The sequence below is a fragment of the Arachis ipaensis genome, chromosome B10 (genome assembly GCF_059453495.1).
Source record: "Arachis ipaensis isolate K30076 ecotype BB chromosome B10, ASM5945349v1, whole genome shotgun sequence".
Classification (NCBI taxonomy): domain Eukaryota; kingdom Viridiplantae; phylum Streptophyta; class Magnoliopsida; order Fabales; family Fabaceae; genus Arachis; species Arachis ipaensis.
In genome coordinates, this window is record NC_142435.1 from 98284394 (window position 1) to 98303602 (window position 19209).

The 19209-nt window shown below is 31.4% G+C and overlaps 2 protein-coding genes across 2 annotated transcripts; one reads left to right on the forward strand and one right to left on the reverse strand.

Moving 5' to 3' along the window:
* Window positions 1-1368: 1368 nt before the first annotated feature.
* On the forward strand, window positions 1369-2993 carry LOC107622795 (DNA polymerase epsilon catalytic subunit A-like). The gene is made up of 4 exons (XM_088488584.1): window positions 1369-1417; window positions 1927-2045; window positions 2141-2282; window positions 2880-2993. The coding sequence occupies exons 2-4, from the start codon at window positions 2032-2034 to the stop codon at window positions 2991-2993; spliced, it is 270 nt and encodes an 89-aa protein (XP_088344710.1). The 5' UTR covers window positions 1369-1417; window positions 1927-2031.
* An 11522-nt stretch (window positions 2994-14515) lies between these two features.
* Window positions 14516-18938, reverse strand: LOC107621781 (uncharacterized). The gene is made up of 2 exons (XM_016323782.3): window positions 16322-18938; window positions 14516-14946 (listed from the first exon to the last, which is right to left on the reverse strand). The coding sequence occupies exons 1-2, from the start codon at window positions 18897-18899 to the stop codon at window positions 14540-14542; spliced, it is 2985 nt and encodes a 994-aa protein (XP_016179268.1). The 5' UTR covers window positions 18900-18938; the 3' UTR covers window positions 14516-14539.
* Between the last annotated feature and the right edge of the window lie 271 nt (window positions 18939-19209).

Genomic DNA, 19209 nt, shown 5'->3' on the forward strand with positions numbered 1-19209 from the left:
ATTATTTCTGGAAATAGTTTGAGTCTTTTTGGTATATTCAGGTTTTGTGTGATTAAAAAGTAACTTAGCAAGTCATGCATGCTTCTTTCCTCTCTTCTAGACCATTCTTGCTCCTATAAATTTTGAAATCACTCAACAAACGAATCATGGCATCGAATAGTAATAGAGAGAGATTAAAAAGATAGCACAATTAAAGCCTAAAAAGCATGTTTTCAACCATTAAGTGAAATTGGGAAGGAAATACAAAACTATGCATTTTATATGAATAAGTGTGATAGAATGTTGAGAAAACCACTCAAATTAAGTACAAAATATATCTCTAAATAGTGGTGCATCAGCAAGTTGCAAAAAAATGTGTTTTTTTTTTAATTTGGGAGGGAGGACTTGAATTTGATGTTGAAAATAAAAAAGCATGAAAAGAGAAATGGGGACCAAACTTACGCAAAGAAGACTTGAAAATAAGGTGTCTTATCAGAAAAAGTTATTAACTTTTAAAATTAATTCCAAATTGTGATCAAATCTCAAAGTTAATTATAGGAATATCGGGACTCTTGTACAAATGGTATCCTAATTAATCCCCCAATTATATGATAATATTTCTTGTGTGCCTTTATGCAGAATGCAATCAATTTTTCTATTCCTGTGCTATTTTGTGATTGGACATGTATTTGGTATTTTAAGCATCATTGACTTTTTTTTATCAAATTGTATCTATGTCTATGTAGTCCCTGAAGTTAGTGAGAGTCCAATAGAACTAGATATTTTCAATTTCAAAGTCCTAGGTGTAGCACTTGCTATGTATAATATTGATGAGATTTGATTCATTTTATAGTTTCTACAAGCATATACCATTATGTTTTAGCACTACAAGAAATATTAATTTTAGCGACTAACTTTTAGCGGCAATAGCTTAATGGCCACTGTTTGTTTTATTTAAGTTGATTTTTATGGCAATTATATATTTACCACTAATACTATATATTATAATGGCAATTATTATTATTGCCACTAAAAAATATATAAAAGATACTTTTAGTTAAAAATTTTTAGTGGCCATAGTATTATGGCTACTAGTATTCTTCCTAAAATATTTTTTTCATAATAATTAGCCAATTAACAAACAGAACGAGAGATTGCTTGAAATAGAGATAGAAGAGAGATCACCACGAAACTCTAAGCTCATCGTCATCGGTATCGCCGCCGCAGTTCCAAAGGCTTCTAGAATCGAGCAAAGGCTCCTCTTCCGCCTCTGAGATCGAGAGAAAGCGTAGATCCGCATCGCTATCATCATTTGTTCATCTCAGATCTATGTCGCCAAGGTCTTCCAGCCACCGTTGCTTCTCTTGTCGCAACACCACACCTCCGCCGCTTGCACCGCCTCCGTTCTTGCGTGTAGACGCACAAGATCGTCGCTGCGGTAGGTCTTCTCCGTTTATTTTTTCGATTTTGGTTTGAATATTCAGAAACATTTGATTCTCTCTCTGTTATTATTTTTGCTACGTTTGCTTGCTTGATCCTAATCAATCTGGCAGATCAATATGAAATCGAAGTGTTTAAATGTTTCAGATCCTAATTTTTTGTTTAGGTGTTTCAGGTAACTCTCGAATATCAACGTTTTCTCCAGGCCAATTTTACTTGGCTGGATTTCTTTAAAAAATTGAATAGTAGGAGAAACTTGTAAAAGTGGCCATGCATCTCACCACAATATCACAATGGTTTCTTAGCTTTTTCTGGCCAGATTCATGTGGATGATCACTTCTGTTAGAAATGATATCTTCTTGATTCTATCAACTTCCAAGTAAAAATTTGGAAGAAAATTTAAGAATGTTTGTGCTGCTTATGCTGTTTTACTGGGATTTATCTTTCTGAAATCTGAAGTTATGATGCATGTTGGTGGCTTATGTGACATTTCTTTCCTATTTGTAGCCACCGTCGATTGTTTCAGATGAGGTTTGCGCTGCATGTGATTTCAACCATCCTGGAAAGACATGTCTACGCAAACTTGAGTGGGCTTGGGATGGAGAAACATTCATGGCAAAGAAAAGGTGTGCCTCTCTTTTTGGTTAATGCTTGCTATCATTAGCATATTGTAGATTTATTTGTACACAATTGATTGAAATATCTATTTGAAATCTTTCAGTGACTATTATCATATAAAGAAGCAGATTGAGTCTGATTTTGTTGATGGTGCTAATGTAAGGTTATCAAAATCTTTTCTTGACCTGTCCAAGACAGAGCAACAATCAAGGTTGAAAGATCGTTTAAAGAAATACTGCCAGAAGGTTGGTATTGGTTTTTTAACAACTTTGGTTCATAATAGAGGTCATACTTAATCAAGATGGCATTCACAGCCATACAAGCATGTTGCAATAAATGAATGGGTTCGGTAGACAAGATATAATAAGGAATGGAAGCATTAGAAAGAGATTTGGGGTAGTGCCACGTGTAGAACAGATGGTAGAATTAGGTGGTTTGAATATGTTTGGTGAAGTCTTGTAGCTAAATTTAGGGGGTCCTAAAGAAAACTATATGCAAATCATTAAAAGAGACTTATCGGTTTAAACATGAACATGATTTTTGATAGAACATTATGCCATTATTAGATCCAGGAAGCTGATCCTGTTACTGGGATAAGGTTTAACTGTTCACTTGTTCTTGTTGAGGAATACTTCAGAAATTGTTGACTTTGCTAAAATTTGTAGGCTAGATTTCGGTGATTGTTTGTTAGGGTGTAGGCAATTCATTTAGCTTCACCCTTTTTAATCTTTACCCTTTTATGTCTCCCTTCCAAAACTTAATTTTTTCTGCCTACTTTTGACGATTTAGAATCTTGGTAGTTAGAATTGTAAAGAATCTTTTTCATACTTATTGCATTGTAGATATTTGAAAGGAAATTGACAATCTCATGCCCTTGTGTTATGCTAAATGTTGATGTGGCAATCAATAATACAAATGATCAGTATTTGATATGGATAAATCAAGCGAAGAGGTGAACTGAAACTAATAAAAGTTTTCCAGGTAATACTGGTCAAGATTATTAGCTTCAAGCACAAAGCATCATAGTATTTGATATAGATAAATCATTAGGATTGAGGATATCTGTTCGTGCTTTCATCTTGATGGAACACATATTCAAGTGAAAGTTGAAAGTAGAAGACAAGTTATATTTATTTTGGCAATTTATATTAAGCCATTTGCTTATTTCTATTCAGCAATTAATCTAAGAATCTAAAAGTTAAAAATTATCTCTTTTGCATCCACCCACAATATTTTGCTAGTTTATTGCTTAGTGATAAGAAAAAACTCATCATCTCTGTAGGGAACACCTGTAAGCGAACGTATACTATGATTAACAAATAACAATTTTTATTGGTAACTATGATCTGCCATCTATTTAGTGGTTTTTATTTTAATTTTTAACTCAATGTAGCTAATTTTCTGAAAAATAATTTTATTTTCTTTTTTTTTAATTCTAAATTATGAAATTCCTACTATTTGAGCCAGTTTATCTGGAAATTGATATAATTGTATGGAATTTTGATGTGAATATTTTATTATTCAAAATCTGATGGTTGGCAAGATTAGGGAATAATTAATTAGTTGGAGCCAGATTCTTAGCTTGCTTACAAGCACCAGTGAGGTTTATGGAGATCCTCTTCAGCACCCTCAGAAAGAGATTTACTGGAGCAACGTTGATGCCATTGGTAGTTTTCTTAATTTAATTTCTTATTCCTATACATATACTAACTATATACTAATGATATTAGAACTAATGGTTCTGTAGAAATGACTTGCCTGACATAATAATTTCATTTTCTTTGCTTTGCTTTCAGTACAAACAAGTTTTTAAGTTTGTGAGAAGCTTTAATGTTCTTCAAAAGCAGTAATATTACAGTTAGGATTTTCGCTCATCAGATTTGCACTCCTGCTCCTGGCACCAGTGTAATTTCTTCTTGCTACATATTATATTTAAGATGGTTTCTTCTAGGAATTCTTTCAACTTTGATCTTTCTTCGCCTCCTTCTAGTTTACTATGTTATTTGGTGGAGTATAATCAATAATGTGAACATAATTATTATGGATGATTACCAATATTTATGCTTAGCTACAGGAAGTAATAGACATTTTAGGTTGTTTGTTATTGTTTGTGTTTGTTTTCGGTGTTTTGATAGGAGTTGGGTGGGTAAATGCCGAACTGCATCTTAGAAAATTTTCAACTAGCTTGGTGGGAAATTTTGGAATTGCTGTCTTGTTCCTCTGTTGAAGGAACCTGAATTGAATTTAATTTTTGCAGGTTCATTATACTAGGAAGTTTTATGAAAACTTGGTACCAAGTTACACGGTATACAAGGTCAAATGCCCAGACCATTTGAGTTTTTCTTCAACAATTCAAAAAATTGTCACAATTCCCGCTGCCATGCAAAAGGTTTAAAGTTTTTCTTTTGGCATATTGAAGTAATTGATTCTTGTATTTTTTGTATTTTTTCTGAGGAGTTTAATACTTACGGATTGCAAATTCTGTTTTTCGAGTAGCTCATCCAGATTGGTTGCATAAGAAAGTTCGTGAAAAAGAGGACAATTTTAGTCATTGAAAATTAGTTAATGTCTTTAACTCATTTAAAAGGGATGATCACTCAAAAGGGAATAGTGATTCTAATGGTGTCAGCCTTATGGCTGATGAAGAGACTGTGAGTGATTGGAGGATTTTGGAAACAAGGCCAGAAATTTGCCAATTGGTCCTAGACCAATTATACGACATTATAAAGCTAATAATGAAGGGAATTCAATTAAGCTCAGTGGTCATGGAAATTCTCAGCAACAACATTGATAATAGTAGCAAGGACGAGTCACTTTCACTTATTCAACAAAAGAAAATATCATCTGAAAATGTTGACATAAATGTTGATTATCAAGGATGGCTTGAAATAAAGAAGAGAAAGTGGAAAAGTATCCTGGAAAAGAGAAAAAAAGTGAAGGTAAAGTTCTCATTGCAATCTTAGTATTGAAATCCATTTATATCAATATCTATGATTGTATTTTGGAGTGATTCTTCTAAGATCAAGCACCAGAAGTTAATGATGTTTGGATCTTCTACCGAAAATGATTTGTTTTTTGTATTGGGTTTATTGATGTTACACCACTATAATTGTGATAGTTAACTACGACAGCACAAATGAAAGCCCAAAAGGGGTCACAGCCAAATTGTGGAGGTTCATGCGCTCCCATATGTTGGGCAATTACCTGTCTTTGGATTTTGTTTGAAGAAAGTCTTATGTAGATGATAATGTTATATTCTTAATTTTCTGTGATTGATGATACTGCTGGTTGGGAATGCTTGCAACAACCCTTCATGCCATGGCAATGCTTCGTAGGATTTGTCATTGGGATTGGTTTATAGTCTAACTTGATGTAACATAATTATAGATTTGTAGCATTTTTTGTTGTTTAGATTTGTAACACGATTTATTATTTTTCAAGAGAAATTTGTGTATCAATATTTTAAGTTTAATGAAATATCTCTTTTTGTAGTAATTAATTTCAGTATATTTATATTATGCATAATAATAATAATTGTTGGCACAAATAATTGAGCTTCTAGAGAAAAAAAAGGTTAGTTCGTTGCTTCTAAGAAAATGAGTATAATATAACTAAAAAAAGTCTTAAGATTTTAGCGGCAATAATAATGGCAACTAAAAGTAAAGAACATTACAATTTTAAAATTATTTTTAGTGATCATATAAATTGCCAGTAAAATGAGCTTTTGCGGCAATAGTAATGGCCGCTAAAAATGAACAACATTGCAATTTAGGAATTACTTTTGGTGGCCATATAAATTGCCAAGAAAATGGCCGCTAATAGTTATATACCTTTTGCGGCCATTAAAAGGGTCTTTACCGGCAAATATTATAATTGCCGCTAAAACCTTTTAGCGACAAAGTATAAGACGGCTAATACCTAATTGCCGGTAAATGTATTAGCAGCTATTTTTATTGCCGCTAAAAGCAAAATAAATAGCCGCTAAAAGTGATTTTTTTGTAGTGTAGTTAAATGTATAAACCCTTATTTTTGTTTTAATTATTGTGTGTAAACATGCTTGCTTTTGATAATTTTATAGTCTATTTGAGTGTTTGCTGAATCATCAATGTCCCTAGCATTTTCAAAGAGGTGGCCACTTTACTTGAGTACCAAGAATACAATTCTCAAGAAATATGATGGTAGGTGATTATTCTCATATCTCTGATTTAATTTATAGTGTCAAGTGTCACAGTTGTATGCCAAATTTCTTAGTAATTTAGACTTAGTGACTTACTCTCTATTTTGTTGATATTTAAACTCATTTACAGTTTGATAGTATTACAGATTTAAAGATATATTTTAGGAGGTGTATGAATTATGAAGAGAGATGGAAGCAAAAATTTGAAGAACATTTGTATGGTTTGTTTTCACACTACAAGGTTTTTATTTATTTGTGGCAATTTTTTTTCTTATTTGTGGAGGTTTCTAAAACTCCCAAAATTTGAGGTGCCACGAGGTCTTTTGTGGGGTTTTTAAAAACCTCCACAATCTATTCAGTGGAGGTTTTGTGTGTGTTTAGTGGGGGTTTTATATTGGACTTTTGTGACAGTTTTAAATCACTTTTGTGGCAATTTAAAACCCCACAAATTAATTTTTTAATTTAAAAAAATTAACTATTTTGTAAGCTTTTTAAACCTCCATAAATTCTATAATTATTTATTTATTTTTAATTTCAAATCATTCGTTAATCTCATCAAAATTACATATTCTCAAATTAAAAAAAAAGCAGCAGCAACAAACTTGAAGTCCTAACTCTGGCTATTGTCAATTGTTTTCAAATATGAGATTAATTGCTACTAATTGTTTTCCACATTTAGTTTTTCACTAATCATTTCATCTATGAAACATACTCTTCATTGTCCAAAAACTAGAAATAACTCTAATTGCAAGCTTAGTAGAAAGAAAAAGCATACACCAGCTAACAGCTTCGGCGACTTATCTTAAAGCATTTCCTATTGTATGAAAAATAAACTACATGCCAATATATATTCCTTATTCCATAATCAATACTGCTAAACATGTAAGAACTGTCATAGAACAACCATTACATTTAGAATAATAAAAACAACAAAAATGCACACCTCATCCTTATGTCCCTTGTCATGAATCTGAGATCCTATACCAAAACTCTTCCCCTCATTGCAAGCAGATTCTTCTCTCACTTTTCAAAAAATTAAGAGTAGAGTACACATTGAAATAAGAGGCCATATGTTCATAATGGTAAACATCAATGCAACAAAATAGAAAAAATAAAAGCCATAAAAGTATCATTAAAAAATAGAAATAAAAGAATTAATTATCTTTAGAAACAAAACAAAGTAGACAGTCAATTTCGAGAGACCACAGCATCCTGGTTTACACACAACAAAATTAGAACTTTGATCAAAAGCAAAATTAAGAGTTAATGCTTTCTTTGGTCTGGTGTTAATGAGTTCAAATAGTTTCTATGAATAAAATACATTAGTCAACTTGATCCCTTGATCATTTTGATTCATTTAGAAAATTTGTACAGAAAGTGAATAATTGAGGATAAGCTAACCGGCATAGCATGATGGTAGAATAGATAGTACTGAATAAAAGAGTGATAGAGAATAATCATGATATACATCTATAGCAATGTGTACTATATATTCTCTTTCAGAAACAAATAACAATCATATCATGCATGCATGCCACACATGCTAATAATCTTCATTATTTTATTATCTTATATATGCTATTTTTTTCTGTAAATTAGTCTTAGTGTTTTGGCCTTCATATTATGACCACATGCTGTGTTATATGCAAAATGCACAAATACCTCTTTTTCATGGTAAAATAAAGGAACACAACCACACAATGGGCAAGTGGAGCTAGCTGCAAATACTATCTCTGCATTTATGTACCTTTTTCAACACTAATTTCCTTTTCTTCTTCTTGAGTATAAGAAAAACAAATATAAATACTAACAAAAAATAAATAAGGTGCATTAACAAAACAAATATATCTAACAACTATTCAAGAATTGGGGGATTCCTAAGTATGTTAATCTAGGAAGTCCTCAACCTTTGATTCTCTTAATTAGCCTTTTATATGCATATCAAAATCAACTTGTTCATCGGTAAACTACCAATGCAAGGGAGGAAAAAAGATAACCTTGGGATGCATATACAATCAAAATTTCATTCCGAGCCAGAGGGAGCAGGAATTGATTCTTGAACACATACAATCCTCCTCCACAGGAAGCCAGCACTACAAAATTAAACAATAATCTGTAAGAGCAGATGCCCAAGGCATATCACCATCGTTCGGCAAGACCTTGCTCAAATCACTTTAAATTAAACCTTCTGACAGAGGTAACCCCTGCTTCCAAGCAAGCGACAGGCTATTTGTCTGGCTGAATAAAACTGGAGCTTCTTTTCAGAATCACCTAATGCCTGATAGGTCGCCCGATGTTTCTTATCTTCTTATACCCTAAAATCCCCCTGAATCATCACATAGCATCCAAAATCTGCAGTGAACAGATTGTAATCATAATGTATCATGTGACAAATGGAGGTGCAAGTTATTATTGCTAAGTAGTATTTGGTAACTGCTGTATACAAGTTTATGAAAATTTTGTAACTAGCAAGACTATAGGCGGATTTATAACTAAAAGTCCTACATCTTAATTACTCTAAATTGAAAATTTTAGGAAGGACTCCATGGCATAGTTTGAATCTTGAATTCATGTAGGTGATCCTCATTATGAGAAATATCCGTTTTTTAAAAAAATTGGGAATAGAACTTGAGCATCTTGTGGTAATGGTATAGTATTTTCTACACACTACTTACAGGTATTCATATGATTAATCATTAGCCATAGAATAGAACTGAGACATAGCTAAGATAAGAAAAATTCAAAGAGATTCAAATAAAATAATAAAAAAAAACCTGCAACTTTCCACCGTTGCCACCAAAGCTCATGCGAGCATCGACGTGTTTCTCCAAATTAAAACATTGTATCGTGGCATGTAATTCTTCATTCATATTTACTACCTATGTAGCAGTAATTATGCCAGAAAGAAAAATAAGAAATTCAAAATTGAAAGAAAAAAATCATAGAGCTAAGAAGGAAAAATTCTAAACTTTGAAGTGTAAAGAGAAAATGTAAAGAAGAAATTGAACCTGTTGTTCAACAGCTTTGTCAAATGGAAGTGCAGCTAAGGAGTCTTCTTCCATTGTCATGGTTGCAGTTAGTTTCATTAAAGAAGAAGAATGAATGGCAGATTCTCATGTCCTTTAGCTCATAAACTATGTACACATCATTGAACTTTTTCCTCTCCGCTGGCCTTATTATATCCTTTATCTTAATCACCTGCCACACAGAATTCACACCAAAAACTTCAAAACCAAAACCGAATAAAAAACTGATTAGAGAAAAATGAAATTGATTACATGATCATGGTCCATGTGACAGAGGAGCTTGATTTCCCGGAGAGTCCTCTTGGCATCGATCCTGTTGTCAAAGGCATTCCCGATCTTTTTGATGGCAACACCTTCTTTGGACTCTGAATTTGTCGCGCAGCTGAAATAGAAAGATGAGGGAAAATTGAATAAAATTGAAAAGAGAGATTGAAGAGTTGAAGATACTAAAAGACGCTGTAAGCGTCACGACCAACAGGTTGAATGGGAGGAAACTAATAACTACGCTCACCTGGCTCGTCACCCCACTCCCCAAAGAAATTGATAGAAAATACCTGCAAAATAGAGTCGATAAAGTAGATCTGATTAACCATAGTTTAGTTTTTTTAGTAAATACTATACAGTTATAATACAAATATGTTACCTTTATTGGAATCATTGAAGTAATTTATTGCTTGTTCAAGAACTTCATATGACATATTTAGTAATAGTCACTTGTCAAAACAGAACATTAAATTAAATATGTCTACTTTGAATGAGAAACATGAACATTGCTATGTTTGTTTTAAACAACTATTATGCTATATACTGAAATTTTTCTACCAATCTTGATCAGCAAAAAATGATACAACTTGAAGGTATACAAAAGATAACTATTTTTCATTTTGAAATTTGAATCAACAAAGTACTAAACACTTAATTTATAGATATATCTCAACAAATCTACATCAATAAAGGAGAATAACCTCTAATGGAAACAATTGAACTTAATGATCACCTAAACTATGAACCCTAACATCCTTTTTACTTCAAGAAAAATCAAAATTTTCAATGTCTATTCACCTTTATAATATATCAAATCAACTTAACTAAATCTATATCAAATTCTCTGTCTTGACCTGAAAAATTAACAGAAGAGAAGAGTATATTAGAACATAAGAAGCAGAATTTGTGTATAATTTTGCCAAAACTATATCATCAAATTATCACAAAATCTAATATCTTTGAAAAAATTTGAAGAATTGAAGAAAGCAAAGAACAAGAAAAAATTAGGAACAAATCCTCATTGTAATGACTCCACACGACATGAAATCAGTTCCACGAGATCTGATAGTTTTGAACGTGGCTTCAATCGAAGCTTACAGAGACTTGCTAGCTCGCCTTCTTGATCTCCTCAGTTAGCAGCACCGAATCCGCGCCGAAACGCACTTTGAGTGCTTCAAGCCGACGGAGAAAAAGCAAAACCAGTGGCATAACCCACGGTGGAAGACGACGGAGAAGCGGAAAATTTGAAGCATTACCTCAACAATCTAAATCAAATCGTCACTCTGAGAGGTCAATGAAAATTCAGAGGCTCCACGATTTCCATTTATAACTCCACCGGCAACGCTTGACGGAGGAGACGACGGCGGCAAGGAGATGAATGGCGGCGGTGATGAATCGTCCCTCTCCCTCTCTCTCTCTTTTTCTTTGTCGAAGCCTTCTTACTGTTTTTTTTTTTTTCAATTTTTATTATGAGCTAATATTTATTTGGGCTAAAATTTTTTTTAGTATTGATTGGGCTGTGGAAGTTATTGTTAATGATTTAGGGAGGTTTTATAAATTGTCACCATTAAAATATATTGTGAAGGTTTATAATAACTCTCATTAAAAAACTCACAATCAAGTAAGAATTTTATAGTGTTATTTTGATTAACCAAATTTTTTTTATTCATTATACATAGATAATTGACACTCTAAGTGACTTCAAGTACGAGCATAGGCTAATTTTATTGATTTAAGTTTTGTTAATTTTAATTGTTATTGCCAATGATGGCTTCCTGATTTCTCTTTTTATTCATTTATTTATTTTGTTTGTTTGGAATTGTTACTGCGTGCAGACAATGGCTTACTATTCTGTTTCTGATACAGTGGCAACTTATTACTTATATATAACTTATGTTCATTCCTTTATTTTCTTCCTTGCTACTATTATAGCCTAACTTGATGTAACATAGTTATAAGCTTGTAGCATTTTTTGTTATTTAGATTTGTAACATGATTTATTATTTTTTTAAGAAAAATTTGTGTATCAATATTTTAAGTTTAATGAAATATCTCATTTTGTAATAATTAATTTTAGTATATTTATATTATGCATAATAATAATAATAATAATTATTGTTGCCACAAATAATTGAAATTCTAGAAAAAAAAAAGAATTTCGTTGTTTCTAAAAAATTGAGTATAATATAACTAAAAAAAAGTCTTAAGATTTTAGCCGCAATAGTAATGGCAACTAAAAGTAAATAACATTATAATTTTAGAATTATTTTTAGTGGCCATATAAATTGCTGGTAAAATGGGTTTTGGCGGCAATAATAATGGCTGCTAAAAATGAATAACATTGCAATTTTAGAATTACTTTTAGTGGCCATATAAATTGCTAAAAAATGACCACTAATAGTTATATACTTTTTGCGGCCATTAAAAAGGTCTTTACCGGCAAATGTTATAATTGCCGCTAAAACCTTTTAGCAGCAAAGCATAAGACGGCTAATGTCTAATTGCCGATAAATATATTAGCAGCTATTTTTATTGTCTCTAAAAGCAAAATAAATGGCCGCTAAAAGTCATTTTTTCTTGTAGTGTAATTGGAAAGAAAAATATTAATTATAAAAAAATTTGTAAGAAGGATAAAATTGATACAAATAAAAAACTTAAAAAATAAAATTGAAACAAATCAAAATTTATGAGTATTTTTAAAACTTTTGATAGACATCAAAAATAAAAAATATATTTTATCTTTTTTTATAATATTAAAAGATTTAGTTAAATTAAAATTAGCTTAATGTTACATACAAAATAAAATTTGGAAAAAAGAGAAGAGGAGTTTTTTTTCATCATAGCCAGCTTCTTGTACTTTATTTTAGTTTTTGACATGCCAAATCAGCCTTACGCTTTCTTGATGTTTACAGGGTGTTTGGAAACAAGCCACCCTGCAAGAAATAAATGAATTCCAAAGATTTTTGGTAAATCTAAAGAGGATTTGTCTATACGTTCATCACAAAAGATTTCTAGATCCCAATAGACCCAATGCCAGATAGCCGCCAAAAAGCACAAGCTTGAAAACACAATATGTGCTCCAGCCACACTTTCATAACTCTAAATACCCGGATTCGGCGTAGTACCTCCTGTGATACTCCAACCGTCCCACGAATTGGTTATTCCTAAACGAGTCATGAAGGGTATAACAAACATACCCTGTCTCCATATTGGGTCAAGAACAGGATCAGAGGGATCAAAAACTGCTAATTTATATAGAGCCATCGAACCGGTCCAACCAGCAACCAGAGCCGTATGCATTATATGGACAGAAAGTAAGCGGCCGAGATCATTTAATATAACAGTATGAACACGATACCAAGGCAAACCCATGAGAATACCCCTCTCTTTTTTTTTCAACAAAAAATAGACACTATGTAACTTTATTGCACTAGAAAAAAGATACTAAAAAATATACTATGGAACCCCCTTTGCAGTCGATTATATCTGGTAAAGGATGAGAATTAAATTCAATTTCATCGTTTAAAACAAAAATAATTAAATTAGTTTAGATGGAATTTAATTCCTTTATTTTCTCTCAAAATCAATTCCAATTCAAATAGGTCTGATTTAGAATTCCATTCCATTGGAATTTCACTTAAAATTTAAAATGTCTTTATAATCTAATTACTTCTTATTAACTTTTTTCACTCACTTTCTCTCAATACATCCCACCTTTCATCACACATTCTCTCTTCTCTCACCATCTTCATTTTCTATTTTTCCCTTTCCTTCAACTTACTTAATATAATATATACATTTTTTTTAAAGATCTACTATGTAAATCTAAAAAAATATACACACATATAGATTTTAATTGTTTAACTTAGATTAATGACACCAAGCGTTTGCCAATCTATCCGAACATTTTAAGTAAAGTTGTGTCAATTATGACACTAACAAAAAGTGGCATAATTTTATTCTCTTTTAATAACATGAATTAGTTACTATAATTTATTATTAATAATTAAACTTTTTTTTACTTGCTAAGTTGGTTCTTGATAGTTTATATTTATTTTTTGTTATTGGTTTGTCGTTATAATCAACCATAAAAAATCATTTAGTTTTTAATTAATAAAAATATTTTCTTAATTTAATATTTTTAGATGTATTTTAATTATTTTATATAATTTAATAAAAAAAAGTTATCAATTATAAAATTTTAATTCATTTAATAAACATTTCAATTCTATATTTTTATTAATTCATTTCAAACATTAGAATTCAATTCAATTTTATACTATTAAAAATTTCTGTTAGAGGTCCATCTCAATTTAAATGATAAATCACGGTTACTAGGAGAAAAAACATCCGCAAGCTAAGTAGAGCATAAGCAGATACTATAAATGAAAAAATACTTCTTACAAATACATGGTTTGCGAATTTGCGCACAAGCTATATATATACTAGATGATTACGAGAAAAAATTACATAGGTAAAATAAAGGGTTAAATACAATTTTAGTTTTTCAGGTATAAGTTAAAATTTTTTTTTGTTTCTAAGCTCTTTTTGTATACAGAATCGTTCCTAAAGTTTAAAATCAAATTTTAAAATAATTATTTTTATTTAAATATTAAAATTTTAAATCAAATTACTCATAAAAATTATAAAATAAAAAAAATAAGAGAAAAAGAGTGTTTTTGTTCCTGTGAAGAGAAAATGGAAGAATAAAAAGGGAGAAAGGAAGAAGAAGAAGAAGCTGCCCACAATCTACCTTTGTCTCCGTTTCTGCCACCATTTTCGTATAATTTTGATCTCTAAAGTAAAGACGAATTTAAAATCAAGTTAAATTTTAGGGACAATTTTGTATGCAAAAAAAAAGGTTGGAAAGAAAAAAAAAATTCAATCTATACCTTAAAGATCGAAATCGTACAGTACTTAATCCTAAAATAAACTATATATTCTTTGTGATTTTTCTTTTATTGATGTTAAAAAAAAATATTATTTAATTTAATTTAAATAATCATAATAATTTGAGCATGAAATCATATCAAATTCACAAGGCAAACATAGACTTTCTAATTGCTTGCAACTTAATTGAGGTGTCTCTCATGGTGCAACGATCTTTAGGTTGTTGAGCTGTACATGACAACCCTACTCTTATCACTGCATCTACACATTCTTCTGCTTTGCGCCTCCAATGATGCACACTATGGTTATCAACCTCAATGCTATAGCTTTGTGTTGAATATTCACTACTCTCATTTGTAAGAAACCTTCCATCACCAACCTTCATTATTACTTTATTCTCATGATCATCCATTGCTGAGGCAAATTTGTTTAGGCATAACCCTTCTTTGAACATTTCATCAGTTGGCCTTTTTCCTATGAACATCTCCAGCACTAAGATCCCGAAGCTATACACATCTCCACTTGTTGAAACCTTCCCTCCTTCCCCGTATTCTGAAATTGTATATAGATAAATATAACCCCAATATTAGAATGAATTAGTATTTTTATCTATAATAACATTATGCGAATATAAATATTTTAAAATTAGGTCAATTTTGTCTTGAAATTATAGATTATGGCACAAAAGTTTATACAATTAAACTACTCTATCTTATAAAAAGATTGTAGGAGACAAAAGTCATTATCGACTAAGAAGACCAGAGTCTCCGTAGATAAAAAAATCAAATAATAAGATTTTTAGTTATTATTTTCATGTGAACGAGTTTAATTTTTTACTAATAATTAATTTTAATATTTGTTATCTAAAATTTGAAAGAATTTAACGTGTATATTTTTATATTTGATTAGGTGTTAAATTTGGTTCAAAAATAGAAATAATTAATTTTTATACTTGTTATTTAAAAATAATATTTTTTTCTATGTATATAAAAATATAATTAGATATTAGTATAAAAAAAATTTATATTGATAGTTATAAAATTAACTCAAAATTATTTTTTTAAATAAATAATTAAATCTTGATTCTAACTTTTAATCACAACATTAATATTCTCTCTAAATTATATATAATAAATATTCGAAGAAAGATAAATAAAAATATAGATTAAAAAAATAAATAGTAAAATTTGAAATTAAATAAAAAAATATATATATAATAATATTTTTTATTTGAATTATATTATGTTGTTCATTTTATTTTTTGTATAACAGAAAGATTGAGAAAAATAGAGAATGAGAGAAAAGAGAGAGAAAGATAAAGAAAAAGAATGAGAGAGGGAGTTTGTTAATTTTGAATGAAAAAATTTATTTTAATTGTAATGAAAAATATATAGTGATACATTTTGATTTGTCAAATTACTAATATAAAATATAAATTATAAATTATATAAAAAGTGGGAAAGATAGAGAAAAATAGAAAAAAAAAGAGATGTAGATAACAGAATGTAAAAAGGGGATTTACTAATTTTGGAGAAAAATATTTTCTCTTAATTTTAATAAGAGAGTGTCATGTGACACATTTTGATTATTAAATTAGTTAGTAATATATAAATATAATATATAATATCGCTATATTTAAAGTTTAATTTTAATTTAATTTAAATACAATGAGAGAATGTTATATTGTATATTTTGATTGTCAAATTTATAATTAGTTATTGATAATGATATATAAGAGAGATATAGTGAGTGAAGAAATGCGAGAGATAGATAAAAGGAAAGAGAGAAGAAAAAACTCTTTAATTTTAGAGAGAAAATTTTAATTTCAATTGTAATGAGAGAATAATATGTGGCATATTTTAATTGTAAAATTAGTAATATATAATAGATAAAGATTAATATGGTTTATGGAAGCAATATTTTGTACCTGGTGCAATGTAGCCTATTGATCCCTTAAGTCCAAGTGTGCCACTTTCTTTGTGTGTTGCATTTTCAGAAAGAAGCCTTGCCAATCCAAAGTCTCCAACATGTGCAACCATGTCGTCATCTAGAAGAACATTCATTGGCTTCATATCACAGTGAACTATTGGTGGGTCACAATCATGGTGTAAATAGTCCATAGCTGAAGCAACATCAATGGCAATGTTCAATCTTTGCAACAAAGTTAGAGATGATCCTGACTCATCATCGTTTGGGTGTAACCACATGTCCAAGTTTCCATTTGCCATAAACTGCATAACAAGTGCCTTGAAATCCTCTCCCTTAGAATCAAGACTGGAACAAGAAGTAATAACCTTCACTAGGTTCCGGTGCCTTGCATTCTTCAAAGCTTCACATTCTGCATTGAAACTCTTACAAGCCTTGCTTTGTTGCATGTCCAACACTTTAACAGCAAAGGTGGTGGTTTCACCGCTGTCTAGGGTGAACTCGCCCTTGTAAACAGATCCAAATGCTCCTTTTCCGATCAAATTTTCAGCTGCGAAATTCTCTGTGGCAATCCGTATCTCATTGTATGACATACTTTGAGGTAATCCCATCACTAGAGCAGATGTTGAATTGACATTACTCTCTCTACTTCTCCTCCTTTTGAATATTACTATCCACAACAGAGAAAGCATTGAAATGAGAAGAATAGTAGCACCTATAACTGCAAGAATGATAGGGAGTAAAATATGTCTCTTCTTTTTGCCCACATGGCATAAAAGTATCCCCAACTTCCTTGCAATTTCCATGTCAATGCTACAAAGCATGTCATTTGCACGGAGATCAACCTGGCTAAGGTTCATGAAAACACCTTTCATGGGAACTTGTCCTTCCAAATGGTTGAAAGACAAATTTAATGTATTTAGATCCTGCAGCTTCTCCAAACTTTCAGGAATAATGCCACCGAGGTTGTTTGAAGAAAGATCCAAAGTCTCCAAGGATGCTAAACTCCCTAGAGTTGGGATTAAGCCACTGAAATTGTTTCTCCCCATCTCAAGTATCTTCAAGGTAGAACATTCTCCTATTTCAGAAGGAATGGAACCTGAAAAATGGTTGTTGGAAACATCAAATATCTCAAGCTGTTTCATGGTACTCACGCCAGATGAAATTGATCCATGCAATGAGTTTCCTCCAACGGATAAGTGTACTAAGCCAGGAAGGTCGAAAATCTCCTTTGGTATAGTTCCACCAAGCTTATTCATTCCAATATAAAGAAAGTTTAGTGACTTGCATTGTCCTATACTTTGGTGAATTCTACCTGTGAATTGGTTGTATGCCATTGAAATAGTAGACAGAGAAGTGAGATTCCCAAAAATATCTGGTATTTCCCCTGACAATACATTATCATCTATTGAAAGTTCCACCAGATTACTTAGAGATCCGATCTCTGATGGCAACTCACCAGAGAAATGGTTGGATTCAAAAGATAAAAACTCAAGATGTTGAAATTCCTTCCATCCTTGAGGAATCTTACCAGTGAGAAAATTATCAGCTACACAGAACCAATATAGTTTGGTAGACAGATTCTGAATAGAACTTGGAAGTTCTCCAGCCAAATTGTTGTGATAGAGTATGAGAACTTGAAGCTTAGTTGAGTTTGTGAGGGAATCAAAGAACTGAGAATTCAAGGAAGTGGTGGAAGAGAGAGAATTGTTTCCAAGAGTAAGGTATACAAGATTTTCAAAGTTGTTGAAGAAAGGCAAGTTCCCATGAAAGAAGTTGTTAGAAAGATCAAGGTACTCAAGTTGTGAAGAATTGGATATGGAATGAGGAATCGGCCCTTCAAACCTATTTGTTGCAAGGGAGAGATTCTTTATATTTGGAAGTGAAAATCCTAAAGAAGCTGGCAACTTTCCTGAGAGATTGTTGCATGTGACAGACAAGTATGTTAACTGAGAGATGTGGAAGAGTGAAGAGGGAAGTTGGCCGCTGAGATCATTTTCCGATAGCTGAAGCTGCGAAAGATTGCCAAGGTTGCCTATTTGAGTTGGAATTTCACCTGACAAGTGATTCCTTGCAATGGCAAGATACTTAAGAGATGAGAGATTGCACAACGTTGAAGGGATTTCACCCGTGAGATTATTCACAGACAAATCCAAGCTATGTAAACGTTTGAGTTGTCCCAACTGCGGTGGAATTGAGCCGCTGAGATTGTTGGAAGATAAGAAAAGGATATTGAGAAGGGAAAGGTAAGAAATGTCTGGTGGAATTTGGCCATGGAATGAGTTGGCAGAGAGGTCAAGTGAGTGAAGGTAAGTGAGTTTCGAGAGTTGAGAGGGTAGTTTTCCAGAGAGGCTCAGTCCTCTTAGATTCAGAGATTTGACCCTTCTTCCAATATTGGAGCACTTCACACCGTACCATTCGCAATGGTGGGAGTCTGTCGTCCAAGTTGAGAGTGTGTTTTGGGGGTCAATGACTTTGGATTTGAATGAAAGAAGGGCTTCTTTGTCTGTGGCAAAGTTGCATGCAATGCCACTAATATGAACGAGTAGGAAACAAAGGAGCAACAACATTGTTGTCATGAATTTAAGTATTTAACTATGTGTTGAGTTGGAACTCATGGTTCCTTAATGAATACGCATACAGATATTTATAAGTGAAAATATTTACTTGCATTGCTTCACGCGTTTGTTTGATATATCGTTGTTTTTGCTTGGGAAGGGAGAATGAGTCATAAACGTAACCAAAAAGCTAGACATATCAACATTTCAGCATATGTTTTAGAATGGGATTTTGTTAGATAAACAATTATTTTTGTGAATAATGTGAATAATGATTCTAAAATTAATTCAATAAAGTAAAAATATATTATACATTTAAATTATTTATCTA

Coding starts and splice junctions, on each gene's coding strand:
- LOC107621781 (XM_016323782.3), bottom strand. CDS start 18,899: ATGACAACAATGTTGTTGCTCCTTTGTTTCCTACTCGTTCATATTAGT. Junction 14,947..16,321: donor AATAGGCTACATTGCACCAG/GTACAAAATATT, acceptor ATACAATTTCAG/AATACGGGGAAGGAGGGAAG.
- LOC107622795 (XM_088488584.1), top strand. Junction 2,283..2,879: donor TAAAGAAATACTGCCAGAAG/GTTGGTATTGGT, acceptor ATTGCATTGTAG/ATATTTGAAAGGAAATTGAC.